Genomic DNA, 20564 nt, shown 5'->3' on the forward strand with positions numbered 1-20564 from the left:
ATGCAAACTAGACTCAAATGTTACCTGTTGCCCACAAATTATGCTTTTCACCAATTCCACTATCTTTTACCACCCACTCATTTGCTCTTATCCAGGGATGGTCCACACTTATTCCACATGGCAGTAGCTTATCTTCTTATTATTTTTACTATTGTTGTTCATATAATTACCATCATTATATCACTTTCTTTTACTATGTTATTATCACTGTTATTTGGCCAATAGTTTTACACTAGCCTCCCGATTACACACTTTTCAAAAATTACTGACAGGTATTAAAATCTTTCTGGTATTCCACTGTATTGAACTTAGACTTGAAGTGTGGTATAGTATTACTAGTAGATTATATCTCATTGGATTTCACTTGTCACAGTAGACTGTAAGTGAGCCAAGCAAGCCACAGAGGATTACTGTGATTGTTGTGCATATTGTAAACATTTAGATTTATATTGTAGGTGACGTGACAGGTGAAAAGGTCTGAAGTTCAGGGCTGGAAATCCTCTACATTCTCTTGGTTTCTGTGGGGTGAAAAGTTTGATTTAAGTTTCCTGTGGAATTTTTAATTTTTTATTTTTATTATAAAAGAATCTGAAGTGTTAAACCAATGAGACGTGGTTTAGACTGAGGTCATAGCAAAAAGGTTTATTTTAGGTAGAATGGACATTTTAACTGCTGTTATTCTTCCAGTTAGAGCGACAGGTAGATTGTTCCAACAAGTGAGGTCTTCTTCTATACTTCTTTATTTGTCCTAACTTTCTGTAGTCCAGGTCAGGGCTCTTCACTGTGTTTTATATTAAACTAAGGCTAGTGACAAATAAAAAGGCATCTTGCTATTGAGCATTCAATCCTAGCTATTTAAATAATACACAGGTTCATACACTGATGTTTTCAATTGAAACATGTGCCAGGTGCAGTGAGTTGGGAGGTCGTACTACTGCCATTTATAAACCAGTGGCACTAATAGGCCATCACTCATTTTAGTTTCCACATATTTAAAATAAAAATATCAATGTAAACAGCTTCTACGCAGAATTATCATGTACATGACAGAATGTTTGTATTGGCATTGGTAGCAGATGATAACCTTAAAATTATAAGGCTGAAATCTTATATGCTTCCATGTAGCAGAGCTCTTCTGTGTTCTGTCCAGCAGGTGGCGCTCCAACATTAACTACTCATCTCTCATCCCCTTATCCCTGGACTTACTTTCACTTTCTGTGTTTTTGTATTCGTTGTGTCGCAGCAGGAATCCGAGCTGGTAAGAACTGAAGTCAAATTGAATAAATAGAAATAATCTGGTAAAGATCCATCGACGTTTAGTCAGAGATGATTTACTGCAGATTAACTCGGTGCTGATATGAGTGAATGAATAGGAACCTGGCTGGAGAAATATTAGTAGGCTGTGTTTGAAGAGGAAGTAGACGGCGCAGCAGAAATCAATAAATAATATTAGATTTACTTATTTATTGGTTTCAGTGTTTAACGTCTGACATGTGCCTGAAAATGCATCAGTCTGAAAAGACGGAGACGCTGTTTTAGACGAGAGCTGCTGTTTCCTGCAGAGAGAAGACTTCCTCCGTGACATTTACTTCACTTCAGACCAAGTCTTTTCTGGGATCATCTTTCTCATTAGTTTAATGATTTTTACATTTTGAAGTTATTAAGTTATAACTGCCGATCAGTTTCTACAGCGGTTTGGAGGAATTTGATCCCATTCCTCAAACCAGAACCACTTCAGACCAGATGCCGCAGAACAGGCCCAAACCAGGACATTAGCGACCCCATGTTTCATGGACGGATGAGGTTCTGATGCTGGAATGCAGTGTTGGTTCATCTCCAAACATGACGATGCCCAAACATTTAAACCAAACTATTCTACTCTGGTCTCATATGTCCACTAAACATGGTCCTAATAGACTTCTGGCTTGTCCAGATCAAACTGCAGCCTGTGTCTTATTGGAGAGCAATGTCTTTGTCCATCACACCGTGGCCGTGCCATCATACGCTTATTTCTCTTTATTTATTTAAACAACATAACTTCCAAGTTAAAAATGAGTCCATGAACAGAATGTTTAAGTCTGATGTGTGAAAATGTTTCGATATTGAAGTTTTTGAGAGGTTTACTCAAAGCTACAGTACATTTAGTGTTTTAAGTTTTAAATGAAGCCGTTAGCATGAAGCATTGACAGGATTAATACACACAAATAAAGGAAGAGCAAAGAATGAACAGAAGAAAATCCTCCAGGACAGTTTTTATATTTGGTTTTTATATAAACAAGACTCAGTGACCTGATGGTTAAATTAATATTTAAACTATCAAAGAGTGTGAATCACAAAAGTTAACGTCTTTTCCTTCTTCTCTGCAGCTGAATCTGTCTGTGATGTTTCCAGCAAAGTGACATAATGGCAACACGTGAGTCCACAGTTTGTTTTTTGCTGCATCCTTGATCAACTCAATAATTGTTTAGTTATAAATGAGCTCTTTTTCATGTCTGTATTATAACACATAGAGTAAAAGTTAAACTGACACTTATCTTTGAATCCAAGCACCCATCATTGATTCATCTTCTTCTTCAGCATCTTATATAAACTGTCTGGCCCAAACGAAGTCGCCATTTGTATCAGAATCAGAATCAGAAAAAAAAATTATTTATCCCCGAAGGGCAATTAGGAGGACGAAGAGCGGTACATAAAATAAGAGCAGGAGAATAAGATTATAAAAAAAAACTGCAAAAGTGGGCAAAAAACAAACAAACTGTAAAACAGTTTTAACTAAGCAAATAGTTCGAAGCCTCCTATTGGATAATTAGTGCATGAGTGATTATCTTTCAGCTGGTATTCAACAAGCTATGTAACCCCATCTGAGAGGCTTCTCATTTCTTCAACAACCATGTGTAAGACACGTCCCGTGGTGGTGGAGAAGATGTTAGTCTGGTGGAGAAGGATAGTGGAGAACCATGGTCTACCAGGAAGAAATAAATCCTGATTGATGGAGAAACGTTTGGAAGAAAAGCAACAGTAGAACTCAGGGCTGTGTTTAATAGTGGAAGGAAGAGCATTTCACACCATGGACAATGTGAAGGGAACTAAAGGGACTGGGACTGAACAGAAAACCACTAATCAGGGAGGACAACTGGGAAAAAAGGCTCCAATCTGCTAGGGAGCAGCACAAAGACTGGACTCTGGAGATATGGAAGAATGTCATGATGAGGTCTAATGAGTCTAGATCTACACTGGTCCAGAGTGATGGGGCATCAGGGTAAGAGGAGAGACAGACGAAGTGATGCCCTCATCACTTCATCACCTAGTGTCTACTGTACCAGTCTGTGGAGTCCACTGCTATGATCGGTGATCTGACTTAGACCATTTTGTTGGTGGTGACTTTTTTTGGTCAGGCACGGTATATATTGTACATAATATATAGTCAAAGCATTAAATCCTTTTTACAGGAACCTCATGAAGTAACATGAGAGTCTGAGGCCTCTCCCTAAGGGATTTAATTTCACATTAGCAATGTTCAGTCAAGTCAAGATTTTAATCAGCTACTGTTAGTTCAGTTATATTTAGTGTATGCATCGGCCTTTGTGCTGTCACACTGTCTTAATATTCACAATGTGCATGTGTCAGTGCAGATTAATGCCACTGTAAGAGCCTCTAATCATGCATGCGGTTAAGGTTAGAGACTACATGAAATAATGCAAAGAAAGAAAGTGTGACTGAAGAAATCAACAGAGAGTAAGGTCAGCAATCAGGTAACGGTAAGACGACACTGACATAAAGAATGATAGTAATGCCAGGGGCTAAAACCAGCTATGAAGGACATAATCCCACATAATCCCAGAATTTACTGATGGTAAATGTAGCACACTGGAGGTGAGATATGACTAAAATAACATGAGTGAGTAAGCATCACAGTGATCAGGAAAAAAGGCCAGGTAGGATGTCACAGAATATATCAAAACTGTCGTAGCTATATCTGTCTGCTCCATGTTTTGAGTTTCCTGTTTTATTTTGTTAAGTTTCTTGGTTTCCTGTCTGTTGTGTCTCCTCGTGTTTTCCGTTGCTTGCCCGTTGGTTTCTCCTGGTGTCATCACCCTCATAAGTTTCACCTGTTTCTCATCACCCCTCAGCCCTGTGTGTATTTATAGCCCTGCCTTTCCCTGTGTTCCCTGTCCTCTTTTTTGTTTTTTGTTCCATGCCATGATTTTTGATTATCCTGCTGTATCTGCAGCACCTTTTGTTTAAATCTTGTCTTTAGTAAATACCTTTTGGTCGATCACCATCATCATCACCTTTATCCTGCGCTTAGGTCCTATATTAAATCCCCTCAACGTGACAAAAACTATGCAGGGAAGATGAACAATGAATGCATGGGAATAGGGGAAATAGGAGTCAGAGGGCAGCAATGACATGAGGGCAAAGATACTAATGATGGAGGTGAATGACTGAGTGATAAAAAGGAAAAACAGCAGCAATGATACGAGAGATGTAAGGAAAACTGTTGAAAACAATGCAGGGGACAGGGCACCATCCATGCAAAAGTCATAAAGACAAAGCTTGGCTTGAGGAGAAATGGCCATAATTAGAGCTGGGGACTCTTGAAAACCTTTGAGCAGTTAGTGTGGGTGCAGTCTGGAATTTAAAGCATGATGGCAACAGACCAACTTTGTGCCACTAAAACCGTATAGGTAGTGGAACTTCAGGCAGGCTTATGGGACGATGTGATCAGCAACATAGGAAAGTTGCACTAAACTTAATTTCTGTGTCCTTACAGTTACAGAACCACCTGTGAAGCGCAGCAGCAGCTATGGATTACTGCCTCCTGACAGTGAGTCACACTCGTGTTTCATTTCAGTTCAAAATATTTAACAGTTGACTATTTCAGAGTTTTAAAATGACAGTGTGTGTTAATATGTTTCTTAAATCCTGTCATTTCAATGCAAGTATAAAGAACAATGTAGATGGACGTTATGTCCCTGAGTTATTGGGATCTCTCGGTTACCAGAGACAGCAACACCACAACCAACAATTCCCTTACAGTTCAAATACAGGTTATTATTTTAACTAATCAAAATTACCAAAACGAATGATGAATACAAAGAAATAGGCCTCATGCACAGCTTATGCTTCTGCATCAGTTTGATGTCATAGGTACAACGACAGCCCAGATCCTCACGCTACAACCTGATGTGCACCTACCCAGAAATGTAATTACATGTCATTGCAACACAAATTACAAGAGTTGTGATTGATCCACTGTAGTATTTCCAACTGCTTCACCATCTCCATAATTTTTGAATTGATTGTTTTAGATCAATAAAGATGGAAAACACTGAGGAAAAGTTAACTGATGCTGTTCAGAGATACAGGCTGCGTACTATATAAAGACACAACCAAAGAAAAGCTGGACTCAATAAAACAGCTAAAGTGAATAATAATACATTGAGTGGCACCAACCTACTGCCCTGTGAAGAGTTTAGGGCACCCCAGACTTATCACAACCATCCGCTGCAAATTTATAACCAAACCAAAGGAAAAGGAAACTGGTCTGAAGGTCCTCAGAGAGACGTAGATGGGAACAGAATCCCTTCAGGACTGATGCTTCTGTAGCAGGCAGTGAACCCCAACCATAAGTCATTACCTGCAGAAAACAAAGAAGGAGGGAGCACACAACATAGACATAAATAACCAGGTGCCCCGGCACATGACATATGTAGAGGATAGTAACAGTAACCAACAAATGATGTTATATAAGGAATTAAGGGATATTTTACCCCAAAAAAGAGCAAAGGCGAGTCAAAGAATCTTTTCCCACCATGAGTTCAGTCTGAAGTCCTTAATTCAAGCTGTGCAGTAACTAATATTTAAAGTGTGAGGCCCAAACTGTCAGACACCATCGAATTGAATACAGTCCCCTCCAAAAGCATTGAAACAGCAGAGCAAATTCCCTTGTTTGTGTTGTTCACTGAAGACATTTGGGTTTAAGTTTAAAAGATGAGTATGAGACAAGAGTTCAGAATGTCAGCTTTTATTTCCTGGTATTTACATCTAGATGTGTTAAACAACTTAGGAAATAGCACCGTTTGTATTACACCACAGCATTTTTAGGTGAGCAAATGTAATGGAACAAATAAATAACATTTAATATTTGGTGATATAACCCTTCCTAGCAGTGACGGCCTCAAGCCTGTGACCCATTGACATCACCAAACTGTTGCATTCTTCATGTGTGAACTATTCCAGGCTTTTACTGCAGCTTCTTCCAGTTCTTGTTTGTTTTGGGGGGTTTCTCCCTCCAGTCTCCTCTTCAGGAGGTGAAATGCTGCTCAGTTGGGTTAAGGTCAGGTGACTGACTTGTCTAGTCTAAAACCTTCCACTTTGTTCCCTGATGAAGTCCTTTGTTTTGTTGGCAGTTTGCTTTGGGTCATTGTCCTGCTGCAGGATAAAATTCCTCCCCATTAGTTTGGATGCATTTCTCCGTAAACTGACAAAATGTTCGGAATTCATTCTGCTGTTACCATCATCAGTTACATCATCAGTAAATATTAATGAGCCCAGGCCATGACAAGAGCTCCACCATGCTTCACAGATGAGCCCGTATGCTTCGGATCATAAGCAGTTCCTTTCTTTCTCCACACTTTGGCCTTTCCATCACTGTGGTAGAGATTAATCTCGGTCTCATCAGTCCATAAGACCGTGCTCCAAAACTTTTGTGGCTCATCTCTGTACTTCTTTGCAAATTTCAATCTGGCCTCTGACTCTTACTACTGATGAGTGGGTTGCATCATTTGGTATGGATTCCAACAGTGGATTGTGATTCCTTTTCCCCTGCACTGTGGAGGATGTTGGTGATGTCACTCACTGATGTTTTGGGGTTTTCTTCACAGCTCTCACAATATTTTTGTCATTAACTACTCTTGTTTTCCTTGGCCGACCTCTTCGACGTCTGTTGCTCAGTTCACCAGTAGTTTCTTTCTTATTCAGGACATTCCAGAGTGTTGTGCTTGCTATGCCCATTGTTTGTCCAATAACTCTCCCATAGACAGCTCTCTGGTCTTCATGTTGGTTGATCCTCTTTAACAAGAAATGCAACTTTATAGGATTCAACCTAAAAAGTAGACTAGTCATACAGAGCTATTTAATGTTTGATTAATCAACCTTAAAGGCAACACCTGAGACTTGTATTATGAAGAGAGCTCAACTTATCCGGTTTTACTCCAACTGATCCAGCTGAACTTATCCAGAACAGTGACGATCTGGATAAGCCGTATGACGACGCTGGTTATCAACTCGCTAACTCAACCCAGGTTTGTGAACGCGCACATATAAGGGTGGGTTCCAAGGCAGCAGAACAATCACAATCATGAGGCTGATCCACCAGCATAAAGGAGCAAAGACTGATTCTCCTCAGATATGAAGAAGAAAAAGTAAATCTCACTCGAAATCTTGAAAAGTCAAAAATGCGGCTGCATTGAAAAGACGCCATAAGCCATGGTAAAGGACTGCAGATTGCATAAGTGCGCAAATTACACATCAATGGCTCAATTAGTTTACATTTAACAAAGCCACGAAACCCAATCACTGAGCTGCATAAATGAATGACAATTAGTTTCATTCCCCCAGATGTAACCCCTCTGGAGTAAAAAGATAAAAACATCATTTCATCTTCTTAATTCTATAATGTTACCTGGGCTACAATAAAGCTGGAAGCTGATGCCACAGTTATCATCACATCAACACATCAGGTTGTTGTCTTGAATGAAATGATCCTGATTCTGAGCTGTGTTTGAGCTTAGCGGGGACAAATGGCTAAAACATCCTCTTCTTTGTGTGATTATCTCCTGGAAGATGCGTTGACGCCGTAACGCTCTTCTAGTGATTTGGGCTCCAATCTCAATCAGGTCTTCAATGAAAGGACACGTGATTCTTTCCTGAACAGCTGATTGGCCGGTGGGCGGAGCCTTTTATCGGATTCAGATAAATCCTGAAAGTTACCCTGACCTGAAGCAGGTTAGCTGTTCAGAGTAAGTTACCATGGTAACGTAGCTCCATAAGAATGAATCCAGCTTTGTGATACCAGAAACCCAGAGTTAACCCTGAAGTTACCTCCATAAGTCTGTGATCCAGCTTTGTGATACCGGCCTCTGGTCAACAAGAAACATCTCTCAGTTCCATTACTTTTGCTCACATAAAAATGCTGTGGTATAATACAAACGGTGATATATCCTAAGTTATTTAACACATCTTGATGTAAATAACAGGAAATAAAAACTGACATTCTGAACTCTTGTCTAATACAAATTTTTTTATCTTAAACCCAAATGTCTTCATGGAACAACAAAAACAAGGGAATTTGCCGTTCTATTCCAGTACTTTTGGAGGGGACTGTAGATGTTCTTACGTCAAAGGAGTGATAAGTTACGGTTTAAACCACTGTGTAAACCACTGAACCCATTTTCTTTTCAGTGTCTGAGCTGAGGGTTGTTCTTCTGGGGAACAGCTGGACTGAGAGGAGTTCAGTGGGGAACTTCATCCTGGGAGAGAACAAGTTCAACTCAGAGAAAGAACCAGACCTTCTGTCAGTCAGGGGGAAGTACAAAGACAAAGAAATAGTTCTTATCAACACTCCAGATCTGCTCCATCCCAGCATCTCTGAAGATGAACTTAGAGAACATGTAGGAACCTGTGTGAGACTCTCTGCTCCTGGACCTCATGTGTTGCTGCTGGTACTGCTGCCTTACCTAAGTGAGGAACACAGACAGAGACTCTTCAGAGTCCTGGAATTCTTCAGTGATCGATCATTTCATTATTCACTGGTTCTGATATCATCACCCAGAGAGGAGAGCTCAGTAGAAAACTACATGAATCATCCTCCATTAAAAGAACTGATCAGACTGTGTAGATACAGATACTTGAGGATGAGGGATATTGATCATTCAGAGCTGTTAACACGCTTGTGTCAAACTGTAAAGGAGAACAATGGAGAACATCTGCGGCATGGTGGATTTGAAGAGGAGGATCCTGGTTTAATCATGAGAGGAAACAACCGTCCGTCTTTAAACCTGGTTCTGTGTGGGAGGAGAGGAGCAGAGAAGACTTCAGCAGTCAAGGCCATTTTAGGTCAGACAGAGCTTCATTCAGCCTCCAACTCATCAGAGTGTGTTCAGAATCAGGGAGAGGTGTGTGGACGTTGGGTTTCCCTGGTGGAGCTGCCTGCCTTGGATGGAAAACCTCAGGAGGCAGTGATGGAGGAATCATTGAGGTGTATCTCCCTCTGTGATCCTGAGGGCGTCCATGCCTTCATCCTGGTCCTACCTGTGGCTCCCCTCACTGATGAAAACAAGGGAGAGTTAGAGATAATCCAGAACACATTCAGCTCTCGAGTCAATGACTTCACCATGATTCTGTTCACTGTGGAGTCAGATCCAACTCATCCATCTGTAGCTAAGTTCTTAAAGAAGAATCAGAGCATCCAGGAGCTGTGTCAGAGCTGTGGAGGACGATATTTTATTCTCAACATCAAGGACAAACAGCAGATCCCAGACCTTTTGCAGAGTGTTGAACAGATGAGAGTTGAAGGATCCAGATGCTTCACTAAGGACATGTTCACCAAGGCTCAGATGGAGAAGGTTGCAAAGCTTAAAGAGGAACTGCAGGACCTGAAACAGAGGAGGGACAAAGGAGGTCATGATGAGCCTCTTAGGATGGTGCTGATTGGGAAGACTGGCAGCGGCAAAAGCTCAACAGCAAACACCATTTTGGGTAAAGAGCATTTTAAACCCAAAATCACTCCCAAACCACCGACAACATCCTGCAAGAAAGCAGCAGGGCACGCTGATGGACGACCGGTCTCTGTGGTGAACACCCCCAGCTTGTTTGATTCCACTCTGTCTGATGATGAAATTCAACAGGAGCTTCGCAGATGTGTCAGTATGTTGGCGCCAGGACCTCACGTGTTCTTACTGGTTCTGCAGATTGGGAACTTTATACAAGATGAAAAAGACTCAGTGGAAATGATTAAGAAATACTTTGGAAGGAAGTCTCAACATTTCACCATCATCATCTTCACCAGAGGAGATGACCTGGAAGATCAGCCGTTTGACAGTTACATCAAACAATGTCCGGACTTTGTTAAAAAACTCATAGATGACTGTGGAGGAAGATATCAGGTCTTCAAGAACAAAGATGTCACAAACCGCACACAAGTCTCTGAGCTACTGGCCAAGATCAACAACATGGTGAGCAAAAATGGCAGCAGGTGTTACAGCATGGAGATGATCGACGACTCCAAGGAATTCACGCAAATTCAGGTCCAGAGAATTTTAAACGAGAAGGAAGAAGAAATGAAGAGGAAACACAAGGAAGAAGTGAAAACACTGCAAATGAAAATTGGTTTGCTGGTCAAAGAAACTGAGGTGGAGAGGAAGCTGGTGGCCAAGCAGCTGCAGGACAAAGACAACAGCATGAAGAAGGAGCGAGAGGAAGAAGAAAAGAAACGGAAAAGACAAGAAGACGCCCTGCGACAGGAATGGAAAAGAAAACTGGATGATTCAGAAAAAAGGATTCAGTCAGAAAAAGAGCAAAGGGTGAGTGCAGAGAAGAAGCTGGACTTGTGTAGAAAAGAGATGAAGAGAGCTCGAGATGCTTGGGACAAAGAGAGGAAGGACATCTGGGAACAAATGCACCAGGAAGCTAAACAGAACCTGGAGGAGGAGAAGATGAGCTACAGAAAGCTCCAAGAGGAATATTACCAGAAGAGAAAGAAGTGGATGTTCTGTTTCAGTGCCTTGTTTCTGTTTCTCTCATTTTTATTATATTACGTGTTTCAGAGCAATGCACACAGATGAATGTCTGCAGTTTAGCCATTAGCAAACAGAGGAACAAATACAGGAGTATACACCAATCAGGCGTTACATTAAGACCGACTTGTCGGGCATGGACTCTGGGTGTCCCATGTTTCTTTTGGACTTGCAGGGTGGGGACTCTGTGGAACCTGTGGAGTATTTGCAGAGTCCAGGCCCTGGGCTGGGTGTTTTTGTTGTTTGCATATTGTCCTGCTGGAGGAGGTCAGACTGCAGTTGCCACGAGGGTGGGCCTGCTTGGGAATTAACAATGTTTATGTCTCAACGTCACAACCAGGTGAACACCAACAGCCTATCCAAGAACACACTACATGGTAACAAGACGGTGTTAACTATCAGTGGTTTTAATGTTTTGGTGGATTGGTGTATAATGTTGTCCAATAATGACAATGAAGTATAATGTGATTGCAGAAGGAATTTCATGTGTAGTACACAGATCCATGTTAAGGTCAAGCTGCAGATGACACACCTCCGTTCTGATTTTTAGTGCTCAAGAGTATATTCAAAGCATTTGTTTGTATGAAAATATAAAGCAGCGTAGACTCGCTATGTGAAATATGGGAAATTTCCCTCTAGTTTTTATCTGGAACTTCTTTATAACACAAGCTCTGCTTTTAAACCGAATGTTTTTATGTTCAGGGATGAATCTTTGAGAAAATGTGCTTCAGATTTCTTAACTTTAAAAATTGTAAGAAAAGGTTTGAATTTGTTTTCTGGATATGTACCGAGTGAACTGAATGATTTAGCACCATCCACTCAAAGGTGGGAACGTTAAAGCGGTTCTTGTTTATTTACATTTGTGAACATGAAGTGAACTGAACAGAACTGTAAACCTCATCTGAGACTAATAAAATATTCACTACCAACTGTACTTCCTGCATTTAGTTTAGTCGTGTGTTCATACCGGGCATAAAAATGTGTCTCCTCATGAGTCCCCATTAAGATAAAGACATATGACTGTTTAATGCTGAATTGCATGTGAATGTTGTGCAAATATAGAAAACCTACCACAACTGACAGTTCAGGTTTGACAGTAATTTAAAATGTCTTCCTTCCAACCCCTGCAGTCTCTAAAAGTGTACACATAGGTTTGTTTTGTGCAACTTTACCCATGAACTGTGTACATTTACATTTTTCCTAAACAGCATCTTTTAAAATGTGTCAAAGTGTTAGCTTACAAATATCAGATGAGGCAGCAACTGATTCTTCACATGAAGCTGCTCAGAGTTTGAGATGAGCTCGCTTTTGATTCAACCCTTAAGTTTGCCGTAAAGCAGTTGAATCTAAAGTGTCAAAAACTTCCTTGAAGGTGGAAACCTGGAAACCAGTCAAGCAGGAAAGAATGACAAGAAAAGACATTAAATGTTGGCATTTTATTCAGAGTATAAACACCGAGCCTGGACTCCAGGTGAAATGGACGAGGGGGGAAGCAGGTATACACGTGTGCAGTTACATGGACTGTTAGAGGTAGAAAGATACAAGTAGAAAAAAAATAATGCTCTGAGACACCGTTTCCTGGGATCTGATCACCAGAAGGACTGAAAAGTGAGCAGTAAGTCTTGTTTGTTCGTAGAGGGTCAGAAAGCTGCTGAGGGTGTGCCAAGTACAAACTTAAAAATGTAAACAGTTGCTGGCTTCATCTCGCATGTTTTAGTCTGTTCACACAAGACGGACCAGACACATTTATGGTTGCATGGCACAGCTGAAAGACGTGTGCTGGGGCAGAGGACGATGAGGAGGAAGACGCCGTGGAGCAGATTAGAAGCACTTGCGGTGGACGATGGCGGGGCCGGACTCATCGTACTCCTGCTTGCTGATCCACATCTGCTGGAAGGTGGAGAGGGAGGCCAGGATGGAGCCTCCGATCCAGACGGAGTACTTCCTCTCTGGGGGAGCGATGATCTGCAGGTAAGGGGAGAAAACAGGTGAGACACAGCAGGGAGGCAGAATATCTTTTGAACAAATGATAGATGATGCTGGTCATTATCTGAAGATAGCTGATGAAGTTTGTCCACTGGGGGCAGTGTACCTTGATTTTCATGGTGGGTGGGGCCAGGCCAGTGATCTCCTTCTGCATGCGGTCGGCAATGCCGGGGTACATGGTGGTACCTCCAGACAGAACAGTGTTGGCGTACAGGTCCTTACGGATGTCCACATCACACTTCATGATGCTGTTGTAGGTCGTCTCATGGATGCCGGCTGACTCCATTCCTGAAGACACAGATCAAGAGGTCACCAGAGAGTCATTGTTAAGAGGCTTCTGATGCTACCGATACGTCCAAGTATAATCCAACATCAATCCTGGATGCTCTGTCAATAACCTACGTGTTTTTTTTTTCTAGCTAACTGCAATCGTCTGCACAATGTTACATGGCTGCAGATGAATGAGTTTATTCCAACTACATCTCCTGCATTAAACCTTTGAAAGCAGCCACAGTACGTACAGCAAGGTGTTACACTTTGAAAGAGATCAGTGACGAGGACTGTTACAAACCGAGGAATGAAGGCTGGAAGAGCGCCTCTGGGCAGCGGAACCTCTCATTGCCGATGGTGATGACTTGTCCATCAGGAAGCTCGTAGCTCTTCTCCAGGGAGGAAGAGGAAGCTGCTGTCTGCATCTCCTGTTCAAAGTCCAGAGCCACGTAGCAGAGCTTCTCCTTGATGTCACGCACGATCTCACGCTCAGCTGTAGGTGTAAAACCCAGTGTTTTAGAAGGCAGCCGTCAGTCTGAGGTTACACCTTCATCATGTATCTAGAGGTTGAGGGGAGTCGTACCAGTGGTGGTGAAGCTGTAGCCTCTCTCAGTGAGGATCTTCATCAGGTAGTCGGTCAGATCTCTGCCGGCCAGATCCAGACGCAGAATGGCGTGAGGTAGAGCATAGCCCTCGTAGATCGGCACAGTGTGGCTGACACCATCACCAGAGTCCATCACAATACCTGCAGACAGAAAAATAAATCCAACATAAACACAACTGCTGCTGTGTTTGGACTGCAGTTCCTCCAACAGCCACTAGATGCTGCTCATGAGCCAAACAATTTAATTCTGTACCGACGCTCCCCATTTAACGCATGTGTTTATTTAGAAAAGTCCCCACCTTGCCTACATATATTAAGGATAACAGTAACAACCACATAAATCTTGAGTTACACAATGTGCCAAATCTGTTTGCTCACTACATCAGCCAGTCAAAACATTACTGTCATTCAGTGACTAAACAACTTCCTTTTAGTCATTTAAAGGCATAAAATAAATAAATAAATAAAAAATACAGTGTGGTACGTGAAGTTGCTGTTTTTAACAGCAGGAAAAGAGTATTTGGATTTCTCACCTGTGGTACGACCAGAAGCGTACAGAGACAGGACGGCCTGGATGGCCACATACATGGCCGGGGAGTTGAAGGTCTCGAACATTATCTGGACCAAAGAGAAACGTGATTAGTGTCATGGTTTCCACAGCAACGGCTGCAAGAATACACTTTACCAACCCACAAATTCATTCAGCTCCCGAGAGCAGTTAGAGCCTAAACAAAGGGCTCCTTACACACAAGGTTTAAAACCTTCATTATTATTATTTTTAAATCCAAACACACCTGTGTCATCTTCTCCCTGTTGGCTTTGGGGTTGAGGGGAGCCTCTGTCAGCAGGACTGGATGCTCCTCAGGAGCGACACGGAGCTCATTGTAGAAGGTGTGATGCCAGATCTGCACCACAGAACAGCTGTTAGTCAGGACCAAGCTGCAGACATTCATATCGAATCAGTCCGTTTCCTGCATTAAAAGCTTCAGTTCAATGGATTAACTTTATGAATTTAATTCCAACAGTGACTAACAAATGGTTTAGAAAGTTAAGAGAGTTTTTGTGGAATAATTAAGATACAACCTAAACCTTTATGTTGCATTATGAGTTCAGCTTTGTCACCTTCTCCATGTCGTCCCAGTTGGTGACGATGCCGTGCTCGATGGGGTACTTCAGGGTCAGGATACCTCTCTTGCTCTGAGCCTCGTCTCCCACGTAGCTGTCCTTCTGTCCCATTCCCACCATCACACCCTGCACAAACGAGAAGCCGTCAGTCACCGACATGTTCCGGATTACACAGCGGAAGGAGGCGTAAAGGATGAAGGATTATTCGGCCTGTACCTGGTGTCTGGGGCGACCGACGATGGAAGGGAAGACGGCGCGGGGAGCGTCGTCTCCAGCGAAGCCGGCCTTGCACATGCCAGAGCCGTTGTCAACAACGAGGGCAGAGATGTCGTCATCCATTTCTGAAAGGAAACGTTTAGATTAATGAAGCATGTTGCACACTTTAGCTTCATATAACTTGCTCTAAAAATCCAGGAATATTTCTCAAATCCATGGTTCAGTCATGCGCCTTGGACGGTTAAAAATCAGGAGGACATCTTCGGGACAACGCCCTGATAGAGTCCTCTCAGGTTCCTCATACTTTTCCTCCCGCAAGTCTCAACCAGATTGGCTCCTCTGTCAAAAGCATCTTCTAATCTCCTCCTACTAGCACATCAGGTAGGACAGTAAAAGACTGGGCGTGTCCAACCTGATAACCCTGTGACCTTCGAGGGCCAAAACTTCAAGACAAGTTGTGACAGAGTAACACACCCATTCAGGGAAGAGCAACTTTGCATCTCTCTGCCTCCGATCATGAAATTACATTTTAACTGCACCCTTCACATCAGGCCATATGAAACCAGTCCAGTGATGAAAGACTCCATCCCTTACTAGATGGAGATTTTTCATTTTAATGCAGAGCTAAAATAGGAAGTGTTAAAAGACACGTGAACTGCAAATGTAAAACAAGCAAAGAAGAAATCCATAATTATTAAATTACTCGAAAGTTGCGTTTGTTCCCGTGGAGAGATCAGCTGATTCATTTAATTCTTCTCACTAGTTCAGCTCCTTCTCTTCCTCCAGCAAGTTCCTTCCTCAGATTCTGACCACAAACTGGATTTAATTGTTTCTAAGAATTACTCCCGTTTGTGCGTTAAGAAAAACTACTACAAAACACTTTCAAGTAACAGAATAAACGCGTCCCATCATCGCCTGTCTGTCAAACACCGGATGAATGAATCTAGAAACAGTCACAGTCACGGTCCTGGTCCTGGTTCTGGTTCTGGTTCTGGTTCGGGTTCGGGTTCGGGTTCTCACCTGTGCAGGGTGGTCTCGGTCTGTCTGAGGTGAAGTCCGGCGGGTGTGTCTCTGCCCCAGCTGTGCTCGGTAAATGCGCCGCCAGGACCCGTCCCTCGCCGCCTTTATTTGCGCTCCGGGGACACCTGGCGTTGCCCATAAAAGGCAAGGTTCTCACAGCGGGCGCTCTGATTGGTCCAGGTGTGCAGGGTCTGCTCTGATTGGCCGTAGAAGGTATCCGTCAAAGGCCCGCAGCGATTTGACTCAAATGCTGAATTCCACCTGAGCAAGAGGGCTCTGATTGGCCCGTCACACCGGAAGGCTGAGAAGATTCATGGGTCCTTAGTTAGGAAAGAAAAAGAGCTTGTTACAGATTGAAACCTCTGATATTGAAACATTTTCATGTGTTGGAGAGGAGAGCAGAGAACAGTGCATTCAGTCTTAGCCACGGCTGCCCCGGGGTCTCACTGTCCTAAACCAAACAGGAGTCAGATAAGCAGATGAAGGGACACCTCTTACTTCCAGCTCTGTCCAAACAAATAATGCCAAAAAAGGAGGAACCGTGAAAGCCCCTCCTTCATGTAGGAAGATGTGTTTTTCTTCCTACATGAAGGACACAGGTAATTTCCACATCACACACCACAGCCACTGACAGTGGCTGTAGTTAGAGAAAATACTGATCATCAGACACGAACAGAATCTCCACTAACCATTTAATCAGATTATTATTAGTAGCCTGGGTATTTATTTATCGACTAATAAATGCGTCGATCATCCAAATATTCTACTTGTTCTCATTTTCTATCTATCTATATGCTTTTATAATCATTTGGTTCCACACACCTTCTACTGGCTTTTATTCCTGCTCACAGATTGACTCATCCATCACACAGGGACTCTATCTCATCTGCCTTCCTAACACAAAAAAAGAAAGAAAAGGGAATCTAGTCTGACAGGCGTCTGCACCTTATTGCACATTGCTACTGAAAAACTCAGAATGCAACGGTACATTGCACTGTTGTAAATACGCTGATTTTTATTTATTTTTCCAGATTGTTTGTTTTCTGTTTTTGTCTTGTTTTATTCCTTTACATTTTCTGCATTTAGACTTTTATCCAGTATATTTATGTGTTACAGAGAGATAAATGTTCTGGATGCTGAAACATATAGAGAAATTGACATGAAAGAAATCTTGAACCTTGTCTCTAAAGCAGCTGGACTCTGTCTCTGAGTATCTGGCTGTTCTTGTCTGATTTATAACGTGGTTGAGATGTCAGAGAATTCATTCACAGAGATAGACGCTGATGTTTGTGTGTGGCTAGATCCAGACCTTAAAAGTCCACACTGAGATTGTTAAATTTCCTGAAAATCCTCTAGGAACAAAAGTGCAGAGGAGGGAAGGTGAAGGTCTGCAGGTCTTTGCGTGTGGACACATAAAGCTTTGAGGAAAAATACAGGGCCGGGCCCCTCCGAGGGCCTCTCCCCCGCCTCGCTCTGCAGCCTGTCACACATCTGCTGACGTTTAGAACATTTTCATTTCCATTAAAATGAGATTCACAAACACCTTTTTTGTCTCCTTTCAGAAACTGAATTTGAAAACTGAAACTCTGAGCTGAACCGACCAGTAAATTCATTACGTATTTTATTAGCTGCTGTTTGTCTCTCTGTTCAGATCCTACGTCATCAGATCTTCTTTATGTGCTCCAAAATGAAAACGGTTGGTAGAGAGAGAACTCCTCCAAAGGCGGCTGTTTGGTTCCGAGTTGGTTTCTCAGCTTTATCAGAAGAAGAGAAATGACAGGACACAAACTTAAAGCAGAAATTCTTGTCTGAACACTTTCATTTCAGCTCTGTGTTTCTAAGCTGCGAGAAAGTCCTGAAAATCAGGACCAGCAGCATTGAGTTTAAAAGAGTGGTATCTTTTAAACAAATGAAAAACAGGCCCCAGACCCGCCTGAAGCACCACTCTTCATGCAAATGTAGAAAAAGGACTCAAAGCTCTGGATGCTCTGTTTAGGACACATAGATATTTCTTCTACTTCAGTCTGAACTTTGCTTGTCTTTGTTTTGTGTTTGCATGCTTTGTGCTTTGTGCTTGGTCGACGTTTCTTGTTTCTAAATGTGTGAAATGATCTGCTCTGCTGCTTTACTCCCGTTTAGTTGTAGAATATCTGTAAATTTATCCTTTTTAATGAAACAGCTGACTTCCTGTTCCCGTGTGTTCCTGTTGTCAGGTCCGTGTTCATTTACTGTCAGAAAACATTTCAAATGTTCCTTTTTTGTTTCAAATAAAAACCTCAATGCTTTTTCATTTTTCATCCTGTAACTTTCAGGATTTAACTTGCAGGAGTTCAGGGTGGTACCGGAGTCGGCCCTTCAGGGGTTTCTCGGGGGTGGGCCTCCACAGGTGTGGCCCCGCCCTCTTTGTGTCAGACTGAAGGTTTCCCATCTGTCCTTGTATGGACTAAACTGCTGCTCAGATTCTACCACATGACCCAGTCGCTGCAGAGGAAGGAAGCCACTGAAGTCCAACTTCAGCTTTTACTGTTGTTTCTTTGTGACTTCAGGTCCAGAGGAGACGGGAGCTGCTCCAACGAGACACAGAGAAGATCCAGAGGGGACTGGATTCAGCTGCTGCTTCTGGAGCTCAGGGATAAATTAGCTTTACCTGTTTATGTGTCTTTAGACAGAGACGTCCCACTGCTCTTTCTATTTCACACTTTGTTTGATGACATTTAAAAAGAGAAAACAGGAATACAGTTACGCTTCACCTCAACAGAAACATGAAGCTGAAACGGGGCCGTGCATCAGACACAGTGCTGCTGGATTTATTTCTTCATCGCCTGCAGCAGCTGCAGAAACTTTTACTTAAAAATAAAATATGCTCCATACAGAATAAACCCTCCATGGAACGCGTTATGAGGAATAAATCATCGGGAGGTTTTTCCTCACTGGACAGATATCAGTATAAATATAGTTATTGATTAAATGTTTTCTGCCTCATTGAACCATAACAGATATAATAAAACGATAGAAATATATTTATTTAAATTGGATTCATCTGTTTTTATACATTAAAAAATATTTAATAAAAAGTGTAAAATGTGTTTTATGTTAATCTGTTGCATTCAGGAAACATTTTACTATAAATAACATAAAACCTGATAATTAGTGTCACTTTGAGGTAAAACCTTTAAAATTATCATCATATTAATTTGCCCCTCATCGTGAAAAAAATGCTCATACAACGCAAACATTTCCATTTACACAAAACCTCCTTCCTGCTTCTGCTGCTTATGAAAGTCAGAGAAACACAGAGGCCTCATCAACTGGAGGATTTCCATTGGTTAGTTTGTGACTTCTCCTCCCCTCAGATAGAACTGACCAATTAGACGAGTGTCTCGTTTAATCTTGAAAGAAAATAAATAAATAATAATAATAATTACATTGTACCAGAGGGTAAAAAAGCAATGAAATGAACCTGCTTTAGATTTGACTGATTGTGGCCCTGCAGTCATTCAGTCAGTCAGAACCAACATTGTCCACATTCTTCGACTGGTTGGGGCCTGTCAGAGGAGCCAGAGGAGTGTCAGTCCACAGTCCTTCTCTCTCAGAAGACCAAAAAAGGTGTGATGGCCTAAGGGACTTCCTGGACTGAAGGGTTCCTGGGAATCCTCTGTTCTTCACAAACATGCAGAGACTTGAAAGCTCCCAGACTTTTCCTCTGTCACTTCGCCACTTTGGTTTTGTGGCAGCATAGAGAAGAATGAAGAAATGTTGACTTTTTTTTTTTTTACATCAAATGCATCTATCGCAGGTCTTTCTAATGGAAACGAGCTGCGTTCTAATAAATAAACGGTTCATTCCTACATGTGAAATGTGAGTTTCTAAAATATTTATCAGTGCATTTAAAAAATGTCATATTTTAGTGTCTTTTCTTTCTTTCTTTCTTTCTTTCTTTCTTTCTTTCTTTCTTTCTGCAGATATTTAATTTTAGATATAACCCAGAGACCATAATCCTGATGTTCAGCCAGGAGAAGTTGCTGCTGGTTTTAAACAGTGTAGAAATACACTTGGCACTGGAATCATGTTTTCCTGCTTTTGACCAACTTTGGTTTTGTGTCTGGAATTTCTGACCTAAACCAGGTTTGACTGAACAGGATTTGTCTGTGTGAGAGGTCCTTCTCTGTCCTTTTGTTTTCAGTGTTTCCTTACAGCCATTCCATCTATGCATATATCATTTCTCCACAACCATCCTGCTCCCAGACGTGTGTGTCTCCACAGACTCAGCAGTTAAACTCCTCAGAGGCAGGTCGACCTTCTCTTTCTCTGGGACGCCTCTCAATGCTGCCTGAGGCAGGACACCAACTCCAGCTGAATCCTCAGCAGACGATGTACTTTCTGCCTCTTTCTGCAAGGTTTCACATGTAAATCAACCTAACAGTCAGTCAACCTGCTCCTCTGAGCATTTATCTTCTATCAGACAGTTTCCTGCATTCTCTTTGGATTTGACCTTTTGGTTTTTCTTTGATCTAATCAATTACATTTAAAGTTAAAGTGAACTC

The 20564-nt window shown here is 41.9% G+C and overlaps 2 protein-coding genes across 2 annotated transcripts; one reads left to right on the plus strand and one right to left on the minus strand.

The window, feature by feature from the left end:
- The first annotated feature begins 1226 nt into the window (after positions 1-1226).
- Positions 1227-12346, plus strand: LOC125012776 (GTPase IMAP family member 8-like). The gene is made up of 5 exons (XM_047592910.1): positions 1227-1258; positions 2367-2413; positions 4775-4828; positions 8467-10894; positions 11024-12346. Exons 2-4 carry the CDS (start codon positions 2404-2406, stop codon positions 10845-10847), a joined length of 2445 nt encoding a protein of 814 aa, XP_047448866.1. The 5' UTR covers positions 1227-1258; positions 2367-2403; the 3' UTR covers positions 10848-10894; positions 11024-12346.
- LOC125012801 (actin, cytoplasmic 1-like) lies at positions 12221-16178 on the minus strand. The gene is made up of 9 exons (XM_047592949.1): positions 16021-16178; positions 15001-15125; positions 14782-14910; positions 14454-14564; positions 14193-14277; positions 13639-13800; positions 13357-13548; positions 12892-13073; positions 12221-12764 (listed from the first exon to the last, which is right to left on the minus strand). The coding sequence occupies exons 1-9, from the start codon at positions 16157-16159 to the stop codon at positions 12621-12623; spliced, it is 1269 nt and encodes a 422-aa protein (XP_047448905.1). The 5' UTR covers positions 16160-16178; the 3' UTR covers positions 12221-12620.
- Between the last annotated feature and the right edge of the window lie 4386 nt (positions 16179-20564).

Source organism: Mugil cephalus, chromosome 8 (genome assembly GCF_022458985.1).
Source record: "Mugil cephalus isolate CIBA_MC_2020 chromosome 8, CIBA_Mcephalus_1.1, whole genome shotgun sequence".
In the NCBI taxonomy this organism is placed as follows: Eukaryota; Metazoa; Chordata; class Actinopteri; order Mugiliformes; family Mugilidae; genus Mugil; species Mugil cephalus.

Bases quoted from the DNA above. Each gene is read 5' to 3' on its own strand.
- LOC125012776 (XM_047592910.1), top strand. The intron at 4,829-8,466 runs GTGAGTCACACT...TTTTCTTTTCAG, and splicing joins TGGATTACTGCCTCCTGACA to TGTCTGAGCTGAGGGTTGTT.
- LOC125012801 (XM_047592949.1), bottom strand. From the start codon at position 16,159: ATGGGCAACGCCAGGTGTCCCCGGAGCGCAAATAAAGGCGGCGAGGGA. The intron at 13,801-14,192 runs GTGAGAAATCCA...TTCTGTCTGCAG, and splicing joins CGCTTCTGGTCGTACCACAG to GTATTGTGATGGACTCTGGT. The intron at 13,549-13,638 runs GTACGACTCCCC...TTACACCTACAG, and splicing joins CTACAGCTTCACCACCACTG to CTGAGCGTGAGATCGTGCGT.